Raw genomic sequence first — 26,255 nt, 5'->3', positions numbered from 1 at the left:
TACATTTAACAGTGAGCTGATAATAAAACTGTGTTGTCCAGTTATTAATCTCATTTGCAAGTATGCATTCATTTCAGTCTGTCCTAGGTGTGTTGCTGTAGTCAGAAAGTAATTGTTGTCGAGTCCTACACAGTGTTTACACTGTAAGTATCAATCAATCAATCAATGTTTATTTATATAGCCCTAAATCACTAGTGTCTCAAAGGGCTGTACAAGCCACAACGACATCCTCGGTGTCGAGTGGGTCTGATATAATATTGTGAAAGTCCAACACATCAGCGAAAGTCCAGTCCATGGTGGGGCCAGCGGGAACCATCCCGAGTGGAGACGGGTCAGCAGCGTAGAGATGTCCCCATCTGATGGACAGGCTAGCGGTCCACCCCGGAGCAGAGTAGAAAAGAAAAGAAAAGAAACGGCAGATCAACTGGTCTAAAAAGGGAGTCTATTTAAAGGCTAGAGTATACAAATGAGTTTTAAGATGAGACTTAAATGCTTCTACTGAGGTAGCATCTCTAACTTTTACCGGGAGGGCATTCCATAGTATTGGAGCCCGAATAGAAAACGCTCTATAGCCCGCAGACTTTTTTTGGGCTCTGGGAATCACTAATAAGCCGGAGTTCTTTGAACGCAGATTTCTTGCCGGGACATATGGTACAATACAATCGTCAAGATAGGCAGGAGCTTGACCGTGTAGTATTTTATACGTAAGTAGTAAAACCTTAAAGTCGCATCTTAGGTGCACAGGAAGCCAGTGCAAGTGAGCCAGTATAGGCGTAATATGATCAAACTTTCTTGTTTTTGTCAAAAGTCTAGCAGCCGCATTTTGTACCATCTGTAATCTTTTAATGCTAGACATAGGGAGGCCCGAAAATAATACGTTACAGTAATCGAGACGAGATGTAACGAACGCATGGATAATGATCTCAGCATCGCTTGTGGACAAAATGGAACGAATTTTAGCGATATTACGGAGATGAAAGAAGGCCGTTTTAGTAACACTCTTAATGTGTGACTCAAACGAGAGAGTTGGGTCGAAGATAATACCCAGATTCTTTACCGAGTCTCCTTGTTTAATTGTTTGGTTGTCAAATGTTAAGGTGGTATTATTAAATAGATGTTGGTGTTGAGCAGGACCGATAATCAGCATTTCCGTTTTCTTAGCGTTGAGTTGCAAAAAGTTAGCGGACATCCATTGTTTAATTTCATTAAGACACGCCTCCAGCTGACTACAATCCGGCGTGTTGGTCAGCTTTAGGGGCATGTAGAGTTGGGTGTCATCAGCATAACAGTGAAAGCTAACACCGTATTTGCGTATAATGTCACCTAGCGGCAGCATGTAAATACTAAAGAGTGCAGGGCCAAGAACTGAACCCTGGGGAACTCCGCACGTTACCTTAACATAGTCCGAGGTCACATTGTTATGGGAGACACACTGCATCCTGTCAGTAAGATAAGAGTTAAACCAAGACAAGGCTAAGTCTGACATCCCAATACGCGTTTTGATACGCTCTAATAAAATATTATGATCAACAGTATCGAAAGCGGCGCTAAGATCAAGAAGCAGCAACATAGATGAAGCATCAGAATCCATCGTCAGCAATAGATCATTAGTCATTTTTGCGAGGGCTGTCTCCGTAGAGTGATTTGCCCTGAAACCGGATTGAAAAGGTTCACAGAGATTGTTAGTCACTAAGTGTTCATTTAGCTGCTGTGCGACAATTTTTTCGAGAATTTTCGAGATAAACGGAAGGTGGGACACCGGCCGGTAGTTCACCATGAGGTCAGGATCGAGGTTAGGTCTTTTGAGCAGAGGATGAATAACCGCTTTTTTGAATGCTAGAGGAACAGTACCAGAGGAAAGTGATAGGTTTATAATATTTAACACTGATGGACCTAATAAAACAAAAAGCTCCTTGATAAGTTTCCCAGGAATTGGGTCAAGTAAACATGTTGTTTGTTTTGTCCCATTTACACATTTTAACAATTCCTCCAATGTTATTTCATCAAAGAGAGAGAAACTATTTTGGAGGGCAATGTCCGTCGTATATACAGTCATATTTGTGTTAATAGAACCCAGTTGTAGCTGGGATGCGTTGTCTTTAATCTCTTTTCTGATGAGTTCAATTTTCTTATTAAAGAAATTCATAAAGTCATCTGCTGAGTGGGTGGAGCTACTGGGAGGAGTCCCTTGTTGGGTTAGCGATGCTACTGTACTAAACAAAAATTTAGGATCATTTTTGTTGAGGTGGATGAGATTTGAGTAATATTTAGCTTTAGCTGAGGTAAGCATGCGTTTATAAGTTATTAAACTATCACTCCATGCTTGATGGAAAACCTCAAGTTTAGTCGCACGCCATTTGCGTTCCAGCTTTCTACATGATAATTTCTGGGCTTTAGTATCATACTTTTTACACAAGAGCTGTTTGATTGTAACGTGCATCTTGGTTGTAATTTTCATTACCAAATTTGGAAGTGTGGAAATTGCCATGTAAAATCACTAATGCTAAACAGTCCCATTTATATGGCATTGCAAATGTAAATTAGCATCGAGCTAATTGCTTTCTGTGTGGCATGCTTGCTTGGTTTGCGTGCAAAATTTTGATGTGCTGGAGCCTATCCCAGCTGCATTTGGGTTGAAGGCGGGGTACACCCTGGACAAGTCTCCACCTCGTTACATGGCCAACATAGACAGACAACATTCACACTCACATTCACACACTAGGGCCAATCTAGTGTTGCCAATCAGCCTGTCCCCAGGTGCATGTCTTTGGAGGTGGGAGGAAGCCGGAGTACCCGGAGGGAACCCACACAGTCACGGGGAGAACATGCAAACTGCACACCGAGCCTGGGGATCGAACGCAATACATTTTTGTCATGAATGACAAGTTTATTCACTATACATTAATTTAATTCTGTTATTGAACAAACACATGCAAATGCCGAGAGCAATGCACTGAGTGATTCCTCTTGTACCCTGTTTGAAGGCTACCGTCGAGGAAAACAAACAATCAAAGATAGCAATTTTTCCAAGTTGTTGAGTTCATTTTAATTTATTGTTCAATAAATTGATTTAGGCCAATTAGGGAATAGCCCGCAGGAGCTTACTTTATTGGTAATTTTGTTATTTTTGCACTAGGAATAAATAATTAAACAATATGTTTATCATGTTTTTTTAATAATCCAAACCACGCATCTAAATAAAGTCTAGTTTGACTATAGTGTTAAAAAAATGTTCCCACATATAAAAGGAGAACATATACCCACACTGGTAGGAGAGAAAACAATCGGTCGGTTGGCTCTGCCAACATGTCTGTCCCTTATTTATTTTTCAGGGAGTTGGTAACCATAGGGACGACTTACAGCCAACAGGATGCTGAGATTGACTAGCTGGATACATTTTAAGAAGGAATAACAATCGGCTTGTCATTTGATCTGTTGCTGCTATTATTGTACTTGTTTATTGATTGTTGATGATTGCTGATGTTTATTTCCAAATTTATTGATATGTTAATAATTAATTAAATCAATGAAAATATTTTCTGTCTCAGATGGTAAAACGTGACTGATTTGTGTGATTTATATTACCTAAATATTACAGTTAATATAATGACACTCAAATTCAGGGGTGGAGGTCTCCAAAACATTGCAGCCCCCTGGCCTCACATTAAGTTGACGGCCAACGTTTGATTGCATACTAGACTCTCGCATACTTAACCGCGTAAAATGAATAAATACTGCAAAGTGATGAGATTTTGAAACCAGCGCGCTAACCCAAATAAAGCGTGTCAGTGAATATTGTCCCTGTGTTCCGCCGTTGTGCTGAAAGAGGAACTTGAGCATCGTCTGCTCTCTACTCTCGCTGGCAGAGAGGAATTGGCTGTGTTTAGTTCAGTATTCTTGTGAGACACAAGCGGTATCAGTGCCATATCTACCCTCCACCTGCTCCTCTCCCCAACCTTCTGTTCCTGCTTCCAACCCACTTTGGCAGACTCTTCCTTTCTTTGTTCGTCATCCAGCTCCCTTCTAGTTTTACGGGCATTAATAAATAGAAGAGAAACATTCAGGTTCAGTATGTATGTAATGTATTCTGGACCGCAGATGTTTCCCTACTGACCTCTACTCCTGCCATTAATCAGGGCACACTGCAGATTTCATTTTGGAAAAGCCAGCTAACCTCAAACCTAAGCTTCCTGGTCAAAGGTCTAGACCCAACATCTGAAAAAGGTAGAATAGGCGGGGAGAATCTGAGCAGAGAGGAGTCGGAGGGCAACTGGTTGTAGCGATGAGAGCTCCTTCCAGGCTTCCTGCCGAGGTTGAGTAGGCCGTGACATTTCCACTTTTCTCATATTGATCACCAGCCAAACTTGCGTCTGCCTTCCCTGTCCGTGGCGAAGCTCCATACCCAGACTGCGGTTTGTTATGATGAATGGGCCAAATGTCAAAGACGTGAAAACCCAGCTCAGATCCTCCGTATAGCCACGCTCCATTTAGTACTCCCGCTTCTCAGGTCGGGAGGAAAAATTTGCCCCTCAGCTAAGGAGTGATAGTCGACGATAACCGCGACCTGTAGACGTGAGTTTTAATGGCAAACAGGTCAACTCATCCAAGATCACGTCTGCTGAATGTCTGTGTGAGATTTCTCAATGCCGCTTCTGAGCCTTTCAGTTGAGTCATTATCAAGTCCTCCGGGCCTCAATCGGCGGAGCAGGAGTGGAGCCCACATGCTCATCAGAGGCAATGGCGAAGGCTCAGATGAAAACTCCTCCGCTTTTAGCTAGCTGACGGGCGGTTACCTGGGATTAGGTCACACTCCATTTACCGAGGCGCACATCAAAGTTTGCCTGTCGTATCGCTTGATAGGATTACAGCGAAGCACGTAGTGGGAGGTCCGACCCCGTCTCAGCCTTGTGTCGGCAAGAAGGGTGGCGCCTCACCTCGGTCGCCCTCTGTCGTTTTTGACAAACCGATCAAAAGAGCGCCAGGAAGCAATGCCATTGACACAAGTTGAAAGCAAACGCAGACTCGGCGAGATTCCTTACACTTCTTTGAAATGGAAGTGCAGGTCAAGTTGCGTACGGGAGATCACCTCCCACTTAGGAGTTGTGTGATTAAAGAACGTACAGTAGAACTTTCTCACATTCCTTACGCAGTAATGAGACAAAGATGCCGCCATCGATGCAGCTCTGCCTTCTTGGCAGTAACTGTTGGTGCATTTGGAGCGAAGCGAGGGTGAAGTGGTTGCTGAGGGTGTCATCATCCGCCAAGTTTCACATCAAAGCTCGGTGCCAGACAAGAGGTCTTGCCGAGGGGAGTTGGGTTGAGACAGAGTCTCGGTAAAACAATATCGCACTGTTTTTTTTTTACCCCAGACAGAAATATGATCGAGTGAAGCATATTGAGACGTAATTGAGGCGGCAGCGAACAAACAACAAAACTATCTCTGATAGTTCTGGAAACAAAGACAAATTAACTGTCTCAAATAATTAATTGTAATTGTAATTTGACACATAAATCTGTTATTGAAAGTAATTGATGTTATGATTTAATGATTTATTTCATGATTTAATTAATTATTGACACATTTATTTCATGTAAAATATGTATTTATTATTACTTTTATATCCCATTTTAATATTGTTTTTTTAAGGATGGCGTGGCTCGGTTGGTAGAGCGGCCGTGCCTGCAACCTGAGGGCCATCCTAGTCACGTCTGTTGTTTTTTTGAGCAAGACACTTCACCCTTGCTCCTGATGGGTTAGGGCCCGGTTAGGGCCATGCATGGCAGCTCCCACCATCAGTGTGTGAATGGGTGAATGTGGAAATGGTGCCAAAGCGCTTTGAGTACCTTGAAGGTTGATAAATGCTATAAAAGTATAACCCGTTTACCATTCACCATTTATTTAATTTTGTCCAATTTGGCCCTGTCAGCACTCATAAATGTCTTCTATCTGTCAAACGACGTGGGGACGGCGTGGCGAAGTTGGGAGAGTGGCCGTGCCAGCAATCTGAGGGTTACTGGTTCAATCCCCACCTTCTACCATCCTCGTCACGTCGGTTGTGTCCTTGAGCAAGACACTTCACCCTTGCTCCTGATGGGCCTGGTTAGCGCCGTTCATGGCAGCTCCCGCCATCAGTGTGTGAATGTGTGAATGGGTGAATATGGAAATAGTGTCAAAGCGCTTTGAGTTCCTTAAAAAAGGTAGAAACGCGCTATACAAGTATGCTCTGGGTCAGCAGGTCTACATTCAGTCTAAAATATCTTCCACCAACTCACAAAAAAGTACGGGTATATCCTCCTTGAAAGACTTCCAAAGTTCCATGCTTCAGACAAAAGCAATAACTGGACTAGATTCCTTTTAGTACCACCTACTGACTTTGACGGGTGAATTTGACAAATAAAAAATGTCATAAAGCACTCACACACAGGCTCTTAAATCTTAAAATAATAAATTAAACCACGAAAGAATGATATCAAAACTAAATTATATTAATAAATAATTATGTTAAACTATTATAGTAAATTCCATTACTTATAATTAATTAATGACACATTTAAGCAATAATTTAAGTTCTATTTTGTTTTTGTCCCATTTGGCCCTTCATAGACCTTCTCTTTGTTCTATCCTAGAATGAGGACTAAAAACCAATGCGAGCTACAGCTAATATTTACAGCAAATGTGTCAAAAATCAAGGTCCGTGGGCCAGATCTGGATCGCCACATCGTTTTACGTGGCTCTCAAAAGTCTGGAATTAATGTGTCAATTGATCACTTCATCTTTCATACAAAACATATTTGTTCTTTGTATTTTGACAAAAAATGGCATGTACTTGTACATGTCTTTTTAAACCTAAATATTATCTGATCGTGTAAAAAACTATATGTTAACATATATTCCACACATATTTTATTCAAATAAAAATAAAATAAATATATCACCCTGACTTACGAACAATTGTTAAAAAAAGGTATGTAGATAAAAAATGTAATAATCAAATGCATTGGCATTAGTGTAATAACATCATGAAGCGAGTATATCCTCACCTTATACATTATGCATTAAAAGTAATCTATTTTTAATGTTGAAAGCATCCCACTGAGGGCAGCCCTAACTGTGATGTGAATAAGAACTGAAAACTGATATATAGTATCTATAATCTTTAAACACAGGCAACAATTCTGGCTAATTTAGGTAGGAGTGTCCTAATCCATTAAAGATATCGGATATCGTTCCGATATCAGTAAAAAAACAAGCATTGAATTATATCGGCTTGCATCACAACTTTGCGATAAAATCTCCGATACAAGCGGTCCTGCAACCATCAATCAATCAATCAAAGGAAAATCAGGGCAAGAAAAAACTCACCCCAATGGGAACAACGTGAAAACATTAAAGTCACATCTTAAGTGCACAGGAAGCCAGTGCAGGTGAGCCAGTATAGGCGTAATATGATCAAACTTTCTTGTCCTTGTCAAAAGTCTGCATTTTGTACCAACTGTAATAATTTAATGCTAGACATAGAGAGACCCGGAAGTAATATGTTACAGTAATAGAGACGGGATGTAATGAACGCATTAATAATTATCCCAGCATCGGTGGTAAACAAAATGGGACGAATTTTAGCGATCATATGGCGATGAAAGAAGGCTGTTTTAGTAACACTATTAATGTGTGACTCAAACGAGAGAGTTGGGTCGAAGATTGCGCAGGGTATCGTTAAAGTTGTTAGTGAGGTTATCGGTAGAGCCGACATAATTTGGGAATGGTGCCAATACCAAGGGTAATAGGCCAGAGTCGTAGTTGTGACAGCATTAATGTTGCGGCTGCTGAAGCATTGGTTCTTAGTAGCTTGTTGACAATGAGTCAGAACTTTGAATTTTATAAGGTAGTGATCGGACATTACTTTAGTGCACGGGAGTACCATAACTTTGGAGGTTGTGACACTCCGGACAAGGACTAAATCTATCGTATTACCGTTGCGATGCGTGGGTTCATTTATTATTAACAAACGTTTGTATGTGAGACCACAGCTATCAATTATAGTCTGGAGTGCCACGCACGGAGGGTCTGATGGGGTATTCATATGGATATTAAAATCCACCATTATAATTATATTATCTGCATGCATCACTAGATCAACGACAAACTCTGAAGATTCACTGATAAAGTCCGAATAGGGCCCAGGGGGTCGATAGATAACAGCCAGCTAGAGAGGTAACGGTGTGACAGGCCTCATAGTAAGCACCTCAAATTATTTGTATTCATTACTTAGGTTAGTGCTAAGGTTAAAGGCCTACTGAAACCCACTACTACCGACCACGCAGTCTGATAGTTTATATATCAATGAAGAAATCTTAACATTGCAACACATGCCAATACGGCAGGGTTAGATTAGTAAAGTGCAATTTTAAATTTCCCGCAAAATATTCTGCTGAAAACGTCTCGGTATGATGACGTTTGCGCGTGACGTCACGGATTGTGCGGACATATTGGGACACCATTGTGGCCAGCTCTTAAGTCGTCTGTTTTCATCGCAGATGTCCAGTATTCTGGACATCTGTGTTGGTGAATCTTTTGCAATTTGTTTAATGAACAATGAAGACAGCAAAGAAGAAAGCTGTAGGTGGGATCAGTGTATTAGCAGCTGGCTGCAGCAACACAACCAGGAGGACTTTGAGTTGGATAGCAGACGCGCTACCGTGAGTACGCAGTTTTGGCTTCCAAACATTTGATCGCTTGCCCGTACGTGCGTGCCGCTATGTGCATGTCACATACGTAACTTTGGGGAAATATATGTGCTGTATAATCTTTGCGGAGGCGAACAGTACTTTGGACTGTGGGATTGAGTGTGTTGTGCGGGTGTTTAATTTGTATTGGCGGGTTATATGGACGGGAGGGGGGAGGTGTTTGTTATGCGTTAATTTGTGGCATATTAAATATAAGCCTGGTTGTGTTGTGGCTAATAGAGTATATATATGTCTTGTGTTTATTTACTGTTTTAGTCATTCCCAGCTGAATATCAGGTCCCACCCGCCTCTCACAGCATCTTCCCTATCTGAATCGCTTCCACTGCCCTCTAATCCTTCACTCTCACTTTCCTCATCCACAAATCTTTCATCCTCGCTCAAATTAATGGGGTAATCGTGGCTTTCTCGGTCCGAATCGCTCTCGCTGCTTGTGGCCATGATTGTAAACAATGTGCAGATGTGAGGCGCTCCGCAACCTGTGACGTCACGCTACTTCCGGTACAAGGAAGGCTTTTTTATCAGTGACCAAAAGTTGCGAACTTTATCGTCGATGTTCTCTACTAAATCCTTTCAGCAAAAATATGGCAATATCGCGAAATGATCAAGTATGACACATAGAATGGATCTGCTATCCCCGTTTAAATAAGAAAATATCATTTCAGTAGGCCTTTAAGGTTTTCATTGGAGTGCGACCCCTCCACCCCAACGTGTTTACTTGTGCAAAGCTGGACAGCCAGTTAACATCTAGATGGCCTCCAATAAGCACACATTTTAGTGAAGTCATTTACAAAAGTTAAACATGGTAGGCTACAGGCTACCAGGAACTAGTAGCTACACAAAAGCTAAGCACATAATAGCACACAAGCTAGACATTCATAAAAGGTTTCAATATTGCAGTCTAAAACCATACTTGGCAACCCTCCCGTTTTTAGCGGGAGAATCCCGATATTCAGCGCCTCTCCCGACAACCTCCCGACAGAGATTTTCTCCCGACAAACTCCCGGTATTCAGCCGGAGCTGGAGGCCACGCCCCCCCCAAAAAAAGTCTGCCGCAGCTGCGATTGGACCTGACCAGCCTACGGGTACAAGTACTGGAGTACCAATTGCTTTCCAGGGAAGATCTTCCCCAAGAAGCAAGGATTGACCGGTTTTGGGCCATGCTAGGGAGAGATGGAAGATTCCACACTCTCGTGCATTTGATGAAAGCACTTTTGTGCGTGCCACACACCAATGCATCATCAGAGAGGGTGTTCAGCATGGTTAGAAAAATAGTGACAGAGAATAGAAAGAGGATGGACAATTCAACCCTTAACAAAGCATTGTACTTTCAAGTACAACAATGAGTAGATGAGTGTTGTGTGTGTGTGTGTATAAGTGTAAATAAATGAACACTAAAATTCAAGTATTTCTTTTTTTATATAATAAAATATATGTATATATATATATATATATATATATATATATATATATATATATATATATATATATATATGTAACGGTGTAGAAACAGACGTTCATTATGCTTGATTAAATTATGAATGAAGTGTTGCAACAGCGCCTGTTGCTGGCGAGAAGTGGTATGTACTTTACCTGTGGGAAGTGCTCAGAACTGTGACGCCTTCCAATTGATAATCCCGTGACCCAAGTGGACTCACAGTCTCACAATTTGCACTGTTTTGCAGGACACTGTAATAAAAGAAGTTCATAATCCACCTGGTGCCAGTGATATGTTGAAGCGACAGCAGTGTGGAGCTGCATTTTGCCACATACAGTTGTGGACCGTCACATATATATATATATATATATATATATATATATATATATATATATATATATATATATATATATATATATATATATAGCTAGAATTCACTGAAAGTCAAGTATTTATATATATATATGTATATATATATATATATATATATATATATATATATATATATATATATGAAATACTTGAGTTGGTGAATTCTAGCTGTAAATATACTCTCCTCTTAACCACGCCCCTAACCACGCCCCAACCACGCCCCCCCCCCCACTCCATACTAAAGTTTCACATTACTGTGGTGCATTCAAAGACCCTCCATTAAAGTCAGAAAGAGAGGTGTCACCAGTTCTTAAAGACAGTGGGAGGCTTAACCCCTCAACTGATGCGCTATAAATAATTTACACTAGTACCTCAATGTACTATTTTAATTGGTTCTGAGCCAAAAGTCTTAACCCAAAACATTCATATTGCCAATCAAAGTCTCCTATTGAAATAAATTCAAATCTATTTAATTGGTGCCTGGCCCCCCAATACAGCAAAATTATAGCATGTAACATGCCTTTTAAAAAGAAAAACAACTTTTGGATTAGAAATATTGTATGAAAAATGTAATATGTAATATAATAATAATGTACAGTATTTACCTTAGACAGTGAACTTCTACGGTATTTCCTTCTAGCAGATTCTCTGTCAAACACATAATCAGCAGGTTCTCCATATTTTCATGGACAAATGTCCACTGTTTAGATATTATTTCTATAAATATAGTGGAGACTAGCAGTGCTACGCTCCAACCGCTTCAACAAGTAAGCTTGCATATCTCTAGCTATAAGCTAATGCTAGCAAGTAGGAGCAGATGTTTTGGGCAAAAATTACAGGGTTCACTGAGACATTTGCTATGGCAAATAGTGGTTGGGAGGCTTGTAACTTAAATCATCATAATTAAGCGAGAAAGAGCTTGTATCTCAAAACACTCTTAGGTTAGGGCACTCTTAAGTAGAGGCAACACTGTTCTCATATTAATTATGATGTAAAATTATGATTCGTATTACCAACGGATTATAATCCTATATCTATCTGTGTTGGCCCTGCGATGAGGTGGCGACTTGTTCAGGGTGGATGGATGGATGTATCAGATAATCTGTACTTTACCCTATGAAGTAAAAAAGGCACTTGACATAGTTAAAGTCATGTTTAGATTAGGGTTGTACGGTATACTGGTATTAGTATAGTACCGCGATACTAATGAATCATTTTCGGTATTATATCGCCTCTGAAATGTACCGTATATTATGCATATTCAAGTCAAGTCAAGTTTATTATTCTTTGGTCAATCGTCAACAAAATAAACCAACAGTTGTACATTCATAAATTAAAAATGAAAATGTTGCAGACCGAAAAGGTTTAGGCTGAAGTTGAACACTTATTGCGCCTAACCCTATAAACAATGTCAAGTACAAAATGTTTATAAACTCAGGAAATATGTCCCTGGACACATGAGGACTTTGAATATGACCAATGTATGATCCTGTAACGACTTGGTATCGGATTGATACCCAAATTTGTGGTATCATCCAAAACTAATGTAAAGTATCAAACAACAGGAGAATAAGTGATTATTACATTTTAACAGAAGTGTAGACAGAACATGTTAAAAGAGAAAGTAAGCAGATATTAACAGTAAATGAACAAGTAGATTAATAATTCATTTTCTACCACTTGTCCTTGATAATTTTGACAAAATAATAGAATGATAAATGACACAATATGTTACTGCATACGTCAGCAGACAAATTAGGAGCTTTTGTTTGCCTACTTACTACTAAAAGACAAGTTGTCTTGTATGTTCACTATTTTATTTAAGGACTAACTGCAATAAGAAACATATGTTTAATGTACCCTAAGATTTTTTGTTAAAATAAAGCCAATAATGCAATTTTTTGTGGTCCCCTTTATTTAGAAAAGTACAGAAAAGTATTGAAATAATTGTAGTACCGGTACCAAAATATTGGTATCGTTACAACACTACTTTAGATGAATAATGATCTAAATTCATATGTTGGCCTCTTTAAAGGTCCCTTCAGGGGTCTTTTATGTTGGGTCTGAGAATTTGGTGCTACGCCCCTGGCTAGAACTGTTTGTTATTCCTCACTTGTTAAGCTAATTGTTTTTCCACTTGAAGGAACTCTAAACGCCTTCCTGAAGCAAAAGGGCCAGATGAGCTCGGACAGCCCTGTGTGGTCGCTAAGCGGAAACCAAGGGGAGCGATGGAAACAGGCCAAAGTGAGCGTCCATCCCACAGCGTCTTTCCAGGTAAGGATCACTTTTATAAGTAACTCTTCAAAAAGTAGTTTTCTTTGGCTTCAGTTTATTGTCATGTGGTGAAGTATTGGCTTATTTGAGGGTCTGCATATCGATAAAAATTATTCCCGTTATCTGAAATTGAGCAGGGAAGTGGACAGGATCCATACGCATCACAGCCAACAAGGCAATATTACTCCCGCTTTGGCATCAGGAGGCCTCATCTATATCCAACAGCGGTATTCTTCATTGTTATTTTTCATGGCTATTCTTCAAGGTTTTTACCACTGCAGTTGTGGAAAAAAATTGTAGTTTCCTGCTGAATGTCAAACACTGTCTTGACAAAGCTTCTCAATGCAATCCCAAACAATTGAGTAGGAGATGGAGAAAGGATAGAGTTAACACTTGAGTCACCCTTGACCAAAAATTGTACAGTTTCTCCATCTTTTTTCTATCTTCGACATTTGCATTTTATCCTTTGAGTATTGTGGGCGTTTTAATGACCAGCATATATATTGCATATTAATAGAATATAATAGAATAGGAGTTTTATTATCATTATTACAGTGAACAGGTTCAAAGAACAACGAAATTGGAGCAGATCCCCTAAGGTGCATACACAATCATTTGGTAAGATAAATAGTAAAAAAAGATAAAAAAGAAGATATGGATATATATATATATATATATATATATATATATATATATATATATATATATATATATATATATATATATATATATATATATATATATATATATATATACACATATATATATATATCCACATATATATATATATCCACACACATGCACATATCCATACATATGCATATATATACATATACACCCGTGACGTGCAGTCAGTGGAGGCAGGTGAGGCAGGGCCTCACCTGCCATCATGGAAAGAAAAAAAATGTAAAAAGAAAAAAAATAAAAATAAATTGTTATATGTATCCAGTGATTATACTATAAAGTTATTTTCCATTTAACTTCACCAGTTTTAGATTATTTTTATTCAAAATTGCTGAATTTTTACATTTGTCATTCAAATACTGAGAAGAGACGATCAGCAGCCAGTTGAGGCATGTCACTGCGTTGTGCCTCAACATAGATTGCGGACTCGGCTAACTGCTGGCTTGCTGTGCAGTGAGACCGTATTGATATATGAACTATATTATACATTTCCATAGTTTAGTTAGCTGAGGTATATAATGTACAGTGTATTTTGTCAACAACTGTATGCGTGTAACGTATTTCTTGTGCTGAGCGATCATAAAACTGCTGCGAGTGCGAAGACACACTGGCTGAGGCTCGCCTCGCAGTAACCCCGCCCACAATTAAACTTTCCACGTGCAAGATTGAATCTATTGTAACCTATTTTTATGGGCTTTCCTCTTTGTGATGTTAATTCCTGTTACACGCTGTTATACAGTATATGCCTTGCGCTCTTATTTTGAAGGCGCTAAGAGCGGAAGTGATGACACGTTGGAGTGGAGCGGAGGTTTTTGAAAGAAGGTAAATAAAGTGGTCCTCGTGTAAACTAGAGCCTTCGTGTTTATTATTTTGTAGTTTCATACAGTATAGGCGACATTTATAAACCCTCGGTTACACTATTTAAAAAAGTTATTTAATAAGAAGCCAAAAAGTGCAAAAACAATAATGTTCATGTTGGAGGAGTTGTGAATGACCGCAGGGCCACAACATTAGGTACACCTGCAGACTGCAGCACGGATTTCATATTTCATTCATTCACAACTCCTCCAACACGAACATTATTGTTTTTGCACTTTTTGGCTTCTTATTAAATAACTTTTTTAAATAGATTAAATCTTGCACGTGGAAAGTTTAAGTGTGGGCTTTAGTTGATATAACACTCCCGTCAGGGGGTGCATTCTACGACGGGAGTGCATTAATCCAGCACAACAGCGGGGCATGGACTTCATTTATAAGTAAAGGTAAGACCATAATAACGTTTTTTTTTTTTTTATTAAATATGCTTTTTTGTGTGCTACAGTTTGTATGTGTAAAGTTAAAGTTAAGTTAAAGTAGCAATGATTGTCACACACACACTAGGTGTAATGAAATTTGTCCTCTGCATTTGACCCATCCCCTTGTTCACCCCCTGGGAGGTGAGGGGAGCAGTGGGCAGCAGCGGCGCCGCGCCCGGGAATAATTTTTGGTGATTTAACCCCCAATTACAACCCTTGATGCTGAGTGCCAACCAGGGAAGAATGCTGGTATGAGCTTTTAAACATAGACATAAACAAGATACTCTTTAGGGTTCATATGTTTGTAAATCTGACTGTGATGAAGTCAGTGCCTCACCAGCCATGAACCTCACCGCACGTCACTGATATACACATAACATTATTGCACATTATAGTCCGAAAAAAATAAAAAGACATGACACATGAGGACATGGCGGACACATTGTGCTCACTCAGTGCCTGTTTAATGCAACTAATGCTAAAAAAGACAGAAATGCAAAATAGATTGCACGCCTCATTCTGCTCACTTAACAGACGCAATCCACTTTGCACACATTTAGTAGATCAGCTTTGTGTGTGCTATCAAGTTTGCACATGCTTTAGTACACTCAAACATTTAGTAAATCAGGATCGATGGAGAAGAGGATTGTACTTTGTCAGGCCTCTCTGCCTTCACACCTGTACAACTTGGGTGTCCCACCTGAAGACTAAGCTCCTGCTTGTAGATCTTAACCACAACAAGGTAGCAATCTCTCAGGGGGAAACTAGAAAATAAAAGTTAAATAAATACAATAAAATATCCTTTATTCACATTTTATCAATCATCGCAACATTTATCTTAACGTGATGGTCTAATTCTTAAACTAAATTTAACCTATTAGACTTCACACACAGTAGTCAATATTTACAAAACTAAAAAGTACACTAGTCTTATAAATAAATAAAAAACATTCTTCTCAAATTAGCTTATCATCAGGTCGGCTGAATCATGCCTCAAAGTTCCTGTAGTCTCCACTATTTACACACAGAGAAACCTCAGCACTTGTAACAAACGCACCCAAGTTCTCCGGGTGTCTCTGCCACTACGCAAATTAAGGAGTCACGGGAGGGACCTGATATTCAGCTGGGAATGATTAATAAAGTAAATAAACAAAAGACATGTATAACTATTAGCCACAACACAACCAGGCTTATATTTAATATGCCACTAATTAATCCCGCATAACAAACACCTCCCCCCTCCCGTCCATATAACCCGCCAATATAAATCAAACACCTGCACAACACACTCAATCGCACAGCCCAAACCCGTTCACCTCCCCAAAGTTCATATAACACGTATATTTCCCCAAAGTCCCCAAAGTTACGTACGTGACATGCACATAGCGGTATGCACGTACGGGCAAGCGATCAAACGTTTGGAAGCCGCAGCAGCGTACTCACGGTACCGCGTCTGCGCATCCAACTCAAAGTCCTCCTGGAAAAAGTCTCTGTTGTCCTGGTTCTCCACAGGCCAATGGTAAGTCCACAAAAAAGGTCAACAATGAGGATCCTTCCATGAAGGCTCCGTAGCAAAAACGCTGGGTCTGACAGGTGCTCCTAGATGGTTTGTGACGTCAATTTCCGCTTCCGCCCAGTCTGATATCCCCACATATTTAATACGTTACATATTTAATAATAGCAAGATTATTAAATACGCCTGTAACAGTTCATAATAAGTAAATGAATGACATAATAAGTATACTGTATATATATATATTTATTTTCCCAGCTGAGCACAAGTTAATTGTGACTGGCAATTTATTATGTATATATACGCCTCGATGGACCCCTATGGCCATTACACACTGCCTACACTCTAGACATTTCAAGCTCTGTTTTACTGTACCGGCTCACTAACCAGGAGTCATCAGGTCCGCCTGTTCTTTTAAATCACAGGTGTCAAACTCAAGGCCCGGGCGCCACATGTGGCCCGCCACTTCATTTAAAGTGGCCCTTCAAAGACTGGAAATAATGGGCTTTATTAACGTACTTTCTGGCTAAATGTATTTGTTCTTTTAATTTTGACAGAAAAAAAAATACTGCAATAATATTAGCGGTGGGAATCTTTACCTCACGATTCGATTCCGATTCTTGGGATGGCGATTTGATTCAACACATTTCCTGTTATATATTATTTGGTACATACATTTTACTGAAACATTTTCAAAACAAAAGCTCTTCTTGGCTGCTGAAATATGATTTATATGCACATTTTTGGCCTAAAAACGTCTTTTTAAAAATTAGTTTTTATTTTTATTTACACAAATCCCAAAATGTTAATCTAATCAAAGAAAATAGAGCAAACCAAACTCAAACCCAATCCAAGGTTTTTTAGGGGGCTGGCTGGTTACTGGTTAAAAAGTTATTTAACAGGGAGGGTACAGTTTGTTAAAATGGGTAAATTTTTATCTGATACTCTTGGCATTGCTTGTGGTGTCCCCCAAGGGTCCGTGTTGGGGCCAAAACTGTTTAATGTATATATTAATGATATGTATACATGTATATATATACATTTGGATGTATATATACATCCAAAATACTGAAATTTATACTATTTGCAGACGACACAAATATATTCTACAATAGTGATGACTATAATGAGCTCATAAATGCAGTAAACACAGAACTAAACATAGTAAAAAAATGGATGGACACAAATAAATTATCTTTGAATATAAATAAAACTAAGATAGTGATGTTTGGAAATCGCAACATAACGTCTGAACAGAAAATAAGTATTGATGGTATCCAAATTTAAATCGTAAATGAGAATACATTTTTGGGAGTAATAATTGATAGTAAACTATCATGGAAACCTCATGTCAGACACATTAAAACAAAAATCTCCAAAAGCCCCTCAATTATAAACAAAGCAAAACTATACCTCAATGAAAATGCACTCCGTACTCTATACTGCACCTTGGTCCTGCATACCTTACATACTGTGTTGAAGTATGGGGGAATACTTACCACAACACAATTCATCCTCTGATCATATTACAGAAAAGAGCAGTGCGGGTCATTCACATTGTGATTATTTAGAACATACTCATAATCTGTTTATGCAATCAAAGTTGCTCAAATTTGATGACCTTGTTAAATATAATACATTAATAATCTTATATAAAACATTTAACAAATTATTGCCGCCTAATCTACAACGTTTTTTTTTATAAGATGAGTGCAGGCTCATAACTTACGAGGCTTTGGATGTTTCTTATTGCCGAGAGCTCAAACCACTTGTAAACGTTTTTGTGTGTCTGTATGCAGAGTAAAACTATGGAACAATCTGGACTTACAACACAAGCAATGCCAAACTATTAATCGATTTAAACTATATAGAAACATGGGGTCTGGTTCAAATATAGAGATGAGGGTCTTTAATTTGACCTGCTGCTGTACTCTGTCTCAAAGTGTTAAAATGTGCTCAATGTTTCCTTACCATTATTGCTATGTTGTCTATTACCATTATTGCTATGTTGTCTATCACCATTGTTGGTATATTCATTATTCCTACATTGTTGATACAAATTATTGTTACAGTGTAATAATGATTGTTACCTGTGGTAATGCCACTATGATACAACATCTGTATTGTAATCCTTGAAGAAAGTAAGAGTGAAACTCATGTGAATAATCACTGAATGGAGAACTGGGGGTGGGATTAAATAAATTATCTTCTTCCCACTCCCTTTCAGGCAAAACTGGACAATCATGCACTAATTTATATTATGTTTTGTCAACTTGTACTTCTTTATGTCATTGCCTGAAATAAATAAATAAATGAAATGAATGAAAAAAATGAAGCTTTAAAATACTAGAAATGTAAAAAATTATTGAGAAAACATAAAAATATACTAAAAAAAGGATCAACTAAAATGTGCTAAACAACAGTTTCAGTAATAACAAGGATAGCAATATTTCTTTAATGTTTTTGATCCAAAAGGATTATTTCCAAAAAATAATATTTGGTCAAAAAAAAATACAAAATTAATAGATTCTGAAAATGTTTTAATCGATTTAGAAGCGGAATAAATACAAAATTGTGATTCAAAAGGGAATCGATTTTTTTGAGCACCCCGTATCTTGTAAACGTTATCTGTCATGCAACAAAATATTCAAAGCATTTTTTGTCTTTGGTTATCAAAAACAAATACATAAATATCTGTTTGTCACCTTGACTTACTATTTCAAAGCTGGTAAATGATAATAAACAAAATTGCTTATGCAAACGAGACTATTATACATGTATATTTATAAATATTACCCGTTACAAGCGGCCCCCCTGAGGACAGCCATAACTGGAATGGCGCCCTCACTATAAACGAGTTTGACTCCTTTTAAATTATATTAATATCATTGTGTTCTTTGACCAGTGAACATGTAGACACTTATAGCTTGAGAAAGTTCACATTGACGCAAATAATGGTAGCCTACATTTTAGTTTTCATTACCGTTTAAACAGGAATAGCAACTGACAGCTCTTTTCGACGAAATAGCTCATTTCGACAGAACACCTGAAGCAGCAAATACACACAGCTTTAAATTACAGTCTGGAGATGTTCTGATCAATGGCTCGTCTGCTGATAGCATCAAATAGCGTCAACGATAGAATGTGTGCTTCAGTTTCTTCCAGGTGTTCACATATTACGATGTAGATAGAACATGTTAAAGCCACACTTTTGTTTTGGCGCTGCCGCCGCCGGTATTCTGTTTGACTTGTTCATCTCAGAAGGAAAAGCATCTGATTGGCCCTCCTTTGTCGCTAACTCCAACCCTGACTCATGTTGTACGCTATTGAAAACTGCAATTAGATATATTCCGAAACTTGTCTCACTCATTTATAAGGCAGAATTAAATATGATTGGATTTTGTTTTTGACAACTTTTAGTCTTGTTTTTATTCGTCAACGCGGGTTTATTGAGGGCTGAGGGCGGACTCGCGGAGCCTGAGACAGCCGAGGGACAGAAAAGAGGGAAGATGATTTCACACAAGTGTTGTAGATACAAATAAATACTGCATAGCAGGGGTTTCCAATTTTTTCCTCTGATGTCCGCAAATTGAAAAATAAAAGTATGAAGGGGGAAACTTTGATTCATTTTGTACATTAAAGATGCCAAAAGTAATGCAGTGTGTGCTAATCTATTTTTTTTTAAACAATGTTATTTTTGCTTTTGTGTTACAGGTGAAAAGAAAATAGGTGTTAATGTTGTATATAATACAAGTCATTAATAATGAATTCACTTAATTTTCAGAAGAACTTTTAAAAAAATAGCTGCAGGCCTAAAATGGTGGACATTTTCACGGGAATTGGCCGATGCTGTTTGGTCTCGAGTAATCCATTCCAAAAGGTCTGACAAGAAAAAAAATATCTTTTTTTTTTGCTATAACAAATAATGTTTATTTATTTATTTTATTTTATTTTTTTTGCCTGAGAAGCTGGACAGGACAAAAAATATATATATAAAAATAATGTGAATCCAATGAATCTGTTTTATACACCCATAAATATGAACACAACACATTCAATTGAGAATAATTCAATTTTTTACATATATATCACGGTGGCAGAGGGGTTAGTGCGTCTGCCTCACAATATGAAGGTCCTGAGTAGTCTTGAGTTCAATCCTGGGCTCGGGATCTTTCTGTGTGGAGTTTGCATGTCCTCCCTGTGACTGCGTGGGTTCCCTCCAGGTACTCCGGCTTCCTCCCACCTCCAAAGACATGCACCTGGGGATAGGTTGATTGGCAACACTAAATTGGCCCTAGTGTGTGAATGTTGTCTGTCTATCTGTGTTGGCCCTGCAATGAGGTGGCGACTTGTCCAGGGTGTACCCCGCCTTCCGCCCAATTGTAGCTGAGATAGGCTCCAGCGCCCCCGCGACCCCAAAAGAAATAAGCGGTAGAAATCGATGGATGGACATATATATCATAATCAGACTTATATATATGATAAATAAGATGTTTCACTTTATTGCAGACTTTTGTTGGAGACGAGTTTTTGTTGAATTCAATTGTTTCTAACCTTTATCAACGTAATACCTTAACAATAAATAAGTACAGAGATTGCGTGGGATTCTTTCTTTGGCCCTCCATTTTACGGAATGATATGCAAGATTCACGACATGCAATGTTTGGCCGTACGATGACTGAGACGGTGTACGAAGACTTGGCCCCAAATTTTCGCCAAACCCAAAAATCATACGAAAACCGAGGTACAGTACCCCTGTGACTTTGTGAAGCCTTTTTAAAATGCATTACTGTGACCATATTTCAGGTGGTACTCGAGGGAATCCGAGGACCGGGCATCGAGGGAGACATCGCCATCGATGATGTCACGCTGGAGGAAGGGGAGTGTCGAGGCCCGCTGCCCGGTGAGTAGCGCTACAGTTGACTTTCCATAAAACTCTCAAATAAAGCAACCGTAAAATAGGATCTACTAAAGGGGATGTGCTGTCAGCCATTTGTCAGCAGGTGGCTGGCGGTTGGGGGTGGGTGGAGAAAATGAGACGGTCGCCGTAGCAACATCAATGCAATCACATGAATGACAGCCATGAAGGCAGCTCGCACTGTAATTGGACTGTATGAGCAAAGCAGGGGTACAAACAGAAGTAGGTCACATGAATTTGAGGAGGTGATACCGGCAGGCAGAAGGATGACATTGCTTTGATTGGATCTTCTTTAACTTCCTCCACCTCACATGTTCCTCCAACACAGGTGTGTCCAAAGTGCAGCCCGAGGGCCATTTGTGGCCCCCAGCTAATTTGTTAACGGCTCCCGGCCCATTCTAAAAAATACTATAATAAAAATTTTAAAAATATAAAAAGGGTAATAATGGAGTAAACAGTGACATGTAACAAGAACAAGTTGCAATGTTGACACTAATAACACAAAGCCGCCATGCGGACTGTTATTGACCTGTTGAAGGCTCCAATTACTTCACTGAAACTATTCCACTTTGAAATATTTTGGGGGGGAAATATTGCATATTTTGTGCGAAACAAAGTTTTCTTTCACAAAAAGGGCATCAAACAAACACAAAACTATGAAAAAATTATAAAATCTTATAATCAAGAAATCTACAGACTTAAGCGTTAAAAGTAAAAAAATATATAAATATACATTTGGCTTATTTTCAACACTTATTCTTTTTCTTTTTTTATTGTTATGAATTATTGACCTATTTAGGGTTCCAATTACTTCACATCAAATATTCCAATTTGAAATGTTTTGGGGGAAAATGTTGCATAGTTTGTGTGTTTGCCATATAAATAAGGGTTTTGACATAAAGGGCAAAAACATAAAAACAAAATAAAAAAAAAACGTTATAACGACAGATAGACCTGAAGTTGATCTCGAGATTCAAGCGTTAAATGAAAAAATAATGATTTATGACTTATTTCTAACATTTTCATGACTGAAACCCTTCCGGGTACCGTAGACCAAACTTGAGGAAAGCCATAAAGGTAAAAAAACAACAACTATATATTGTATTGCTTTTTAAAAAGGAAAATTATCAAAATGGCCCCCGCATGCTTTGATTTTTCAATCTGCGGCCCTCAGTGGAAAAAGTTTGGACACCCATGCTCTAACACCTCATGGACAGACAAGGAGAGCAGTCTCTTTGCATTATTGTCCGAGGAATCCCTTTTGCAATTTAAGTCAGCCTACCGTATTTATTTTATGATCTATGATTATTTTAGCTTTTCTCCGTGACTTTGAGAGATGTTGATTCACTCCAGGCTACAGGGGCGGCCGGGCCTGGCGGGGCTCACAGACGCGGCGACGCCATGAATTATAAAATTCAATCATGGCGTGATGAATCTTATATGGCCTGACGTGATGTAAGAGGGGAACATTTGATAAGTGTGTCACGGCAGGTGACGGAACGTGACTTCTGGCGGGTGTTGTTCATCACGAATAGTTCACAGCGACCTCGCGGCTTAGTCCTCACCCAAAAGGGATCATCGCACGACGAAAGTCACCGGCAGCCGGCAATGTATGGAACCGGAGAAAATAGAGAGAGGGTCGGCCAAGATGGCAGCGAGAAGTAGAACCGATAAAAGGTACTTCTGTGCATCCCAAAACAAGCCGTTTTTAGTCAATGGAAAGTAGCGCAACACAATTCCTTAAATACCAAACTTATTTGACGCCAGTCTATGGATTGGTATTCTCTGTTTAGCTAATTTTAATCATTCAAACATTTTCTAAGATTCCACACTACAAGATAGTATGTAGGATACCTGCTGATATTGTATTGGATCAACATTGGTATCGGCCAGTTTTGTATGAGAAGTTTCGTTTTATCAGGATAACCCTAATTGGACTCCACCTTTTTAAAAAGGTGACTAGCGACAAATCTAGTAGGGAAATTTCTACTAAGCATGTATTGCTTTTCTCAAATAGTAGCCGCCCTCCATTTTACAGGCGGCTCAGTCTTGTTTGTGACATTTAAAATAATTGACAAAAGGAATCGACGGAGGAGTATATGTTCTAAACGTATTGGTTTTGCTTTTAATGTATTTGACTCACTTTTCGAAAATGCGTCTCTGCAAATATCTAAATCTCAACCCACTGCTGCCACAAATAGATCACAGTCCTGTGGCAACACTGATACGAGACGGATAGGAAGTACGACTGATTCATGACACAGTCACAGTGAACCAAATAGAGTAATTCCTAGCTACATCGCACTTTGCGGCTTCACTCTCTCAGGTTTTTATAAGCATATTATACCTCTTTTGGGGCTAAATTAAGCATTTTCAGGCATAAAAAATGCTTAATAAACTAAAAATATCAGTACTTCAGTAGTAATGTGTAACCCTAGTTACGAACTAGTAATAGGGGAAACATGTGAGTAGTAGTCAATGGTTTAAATATCGAACTGGACTAGTATCAGAAGGATCCTAGTGTTTTTAAGAGCCAGTGTTGCATATCAATAATGACACAGACAACAATGAACTGGAATGTTGAATGGCCAAACATATATTGAAAAGTGCACAAAGAACATTTACAACAACTGCAGTATATGAAAAATAAACAAGAATAAGAAAAGCCGCCAGAATAGAAACCCTTTTGTCTAAGTTCCCAAAGTTGGTTTAAATTGTTCGTTGGGGCCCGTTTCTCAGTAGCTAACACTGCACTGTATTAGTATTGTCATACCGCACAGACCGTGGGGGAGGGACGTCAACACTGCACCACAGTGTCCAGATTCTCAGTTAGCTCGCCACCAACGTTCCCTCTAAGGTGCGCGCCTGTGCAATTGCGCACTGCTCAAGCGTCCTCTGCGCTCTGCAAATCTATGCCACGCACAAAATCAAATTAAAAAAAATAAGCGCGTACACATTTTTGACACACGGACACGACAGAGAAAACAGTTTTCGTCATCATTGTTCAAATATTGTAACGTCTGTTGGGACGCTTTGAGGACATGAATTCCATCGATCACTTTACTGAGCAAAACTCTATATTGTCGGCCATAAACACATCACCAAAACATTGGTAAAAAAAAGATATCTAGCAAAAGTGGTCATTTTCTGCAGTACAAACCAGACCAAAAGCAACTTTGTTATATCAACAGCAGCCGCTCGCTCGCTCTCTCTTGTGCCAACACATGCACATATGGCACTTAGCCAGTGATGCGTTTACAGCCACACAAAAAGTCGGACAACTCCAACATCACACACAGTGTCATTCCAGGTCGTTACACTATGATTTACCAATCAAATGTGTGTTTATTCTAGTGTCATTTATTAGGAATCTTAATTCATAAATATTAATCATGAAATGCTGTTAGTATATTAAATAAATACTAATAAAAATATATTTTTTACAAACAGGAAGTTGCAGGAATGTACAAATGATCCCCTGCTTACATCTCATTGTGCAACATGTGAATGTTTTAACGGGAACTACATGCAATGTCTGAAAGGGGTATAAATTATTTCCAAAGCAGGACCTCCACCCAGACAAACAATACAAGTACACAGTTCATGAAAAACAATATTTTTTGTTATTGTCATTGTAAGTGGGCCTAAACACTTATATTAGAAATTATTATAATAATAAGAGAATGTTGTCTATCTGTGTTGGCCCTGCGATGAGGTGGGGACTTGTCCAGGGTGTACCCTGCCTTCCGCCCGAATGCAGCTGAGATAGGCTCCCGAACCCCCCGCGACCCTGAAAGGGACAAGCGGGGGGTTGAACTTGTTATTTAATCAGGTTTGGGACAGGTGTGCTGCTGGTGTAGCCACAGTATGCACGCCTGATGTTGCTCACATGGGCTCCACTGAATGCTCAGGGAGTTTTTGCGTTTGCTCACACACATGAAAAATTAGAGGGAACATTGCTCACCACACAGTATGCACTGGGAATCGGATCGATGGATCTGGGAAATGGGGAGAATCAGTGTTGGAGTTGGAGAGACTGTGGAGCCTCTCATCCACCTAGGCTGGAAGGGAAATGCCGTCCTCTCCACGCAAAGTGCTCCAGCGCATGAAGATAGTATTTGAATCACCCAATCAAAAAACCTGACCTAATAATAGATCAGACAAGACCCAAGAGCTTGTGTTATTCACACACACTGGTTTCAACTGTGTTCTTAAATAACCATGAATAAGCTTAAATACTTTTAATTTGCATTCATGAGCTCAATCATGTCATTAATCACCAATCATGTATCTCAAATGCTTTGGTTTACAATGTATTTGTTTGCAAAATAACAAATATAAAAATAAAAGTTAAGCGCTTATTATAGTTATTTTTCCCAATTGTTCAAATATTCAAAAATATATGAAATGTTTCTTTAAATACAAAAATACAAATACTATTTAAATGCACCTTTAAGTTCACAATCAAACGAGGTAGGTTAATTGCACAAAATTCACATTAATGTTCAAAAAGGGACTTTTGTGTAGCAACTTGGAGGTGTATAAAGTTAAAAAGTGCTAAATATCTCTCCCTTGCTAGCACAGGTGAGAGATGCACTAAAAATTACCCCTTCAATCACTAAACCAAAAGTACTCAGTAATCTATTACTTTATTAAAACAGAAATAATCACAGCGTTCCCAGCATGTGCTATAAACATGAACAAAATAAATATCACCAACACTTATGGCTCAAGTAAAACATCACATCATTGTTAGTCACTCATTGCTGATCAAGTAAAATGACTGCACACAGGGATGTCTACGGAGCCCCTAAAGGGACATGGGAATTATTTTTTTTTTAGACATGTATCTCGTGGCCACGAGAAAGTATCTCGTGGCCACGAGAAAGTATCTCGTGGCCACGAGAAAGTATCTCGTGGCCACGAGAAAGTATCTCGTGGCCACGAGAAACTTTCTCGTGGCCACGAGAAACTTTTTATAAAAAAAAATAAAAAATAAAAAAATAAAAATAATTTGTT

General features: G+C 38.9%; 1 protein-coding gene and 1 long non-coding RNA gene across 3 annotated transcripts in view; one reads left to right on the top strand and one right to left on the bottom strand.

The window, feature by feature from the left end:
* LOC133648689 (MAM domain-containing glycosylphosphatidylinositol anchor protein 2-like) overlaps nt 1-26,255 on the top strand; it is a 562,410-nt gene that overhangs the window by 529,231 nt on the left and 6,924 nt on the right. For both annotated transcript variants that reach the window (XM_062045021.1, XM_062045020.1), the window contains exons 16-17: nt 12,696-12,826; nt 21,125-21,221. In XM_062045021.1, coding sequence (XP_061901005.1) covers nt 12,696-12,826; nt 21,125-21,221 — 228 coding nt within the window. The remainder of the gene's footprint in view (nt 1-12,695; nt 12,827-21,124; nt 21,222-26,255) is intronic.
* The window catches only part of LOC133648690 (uncharacterized), a 5,335-nt gene continuing 2,994 nt past the window's right edge, over nt 23,915-26,255 (bottom strand). Inside the window, exons 2-3 of the long non-coding RNA XR_009825915.1 lie at nt 25,201-25,381; nt 23,915-25,026 (exon numbers count right to left, since the gene is read on the bottom strand). This is a non-coding gene — a long non-coding RNA (uncharacterized LOC133648690). The remainder of the gene's footprint in view (nt 25,027-25,200; nt 25,382-26,255) is intronic.

This window comes from Entelurus aequoreus, linkage group LG04 (genome assembly GCF_033978785.1).
Source record: "Entelurus aequoreus isolate RoL-2023_Sb linkage group LG04, RoL_Eaeq_v1.1, whole genome shotgun sequence".
Taxonomy (NCBI): domain Eukaryota; kingdom Metazoa; phylum Chordata; class Actinopteri; order Syngnathiformes; family Syngnathidae; genus Entelurus; species Entelurus aequoreus.
Note: the sequence above shows the minus strand (reverse complement) of the source record. Positions and strands in the feature narration are given on the sequence as shown.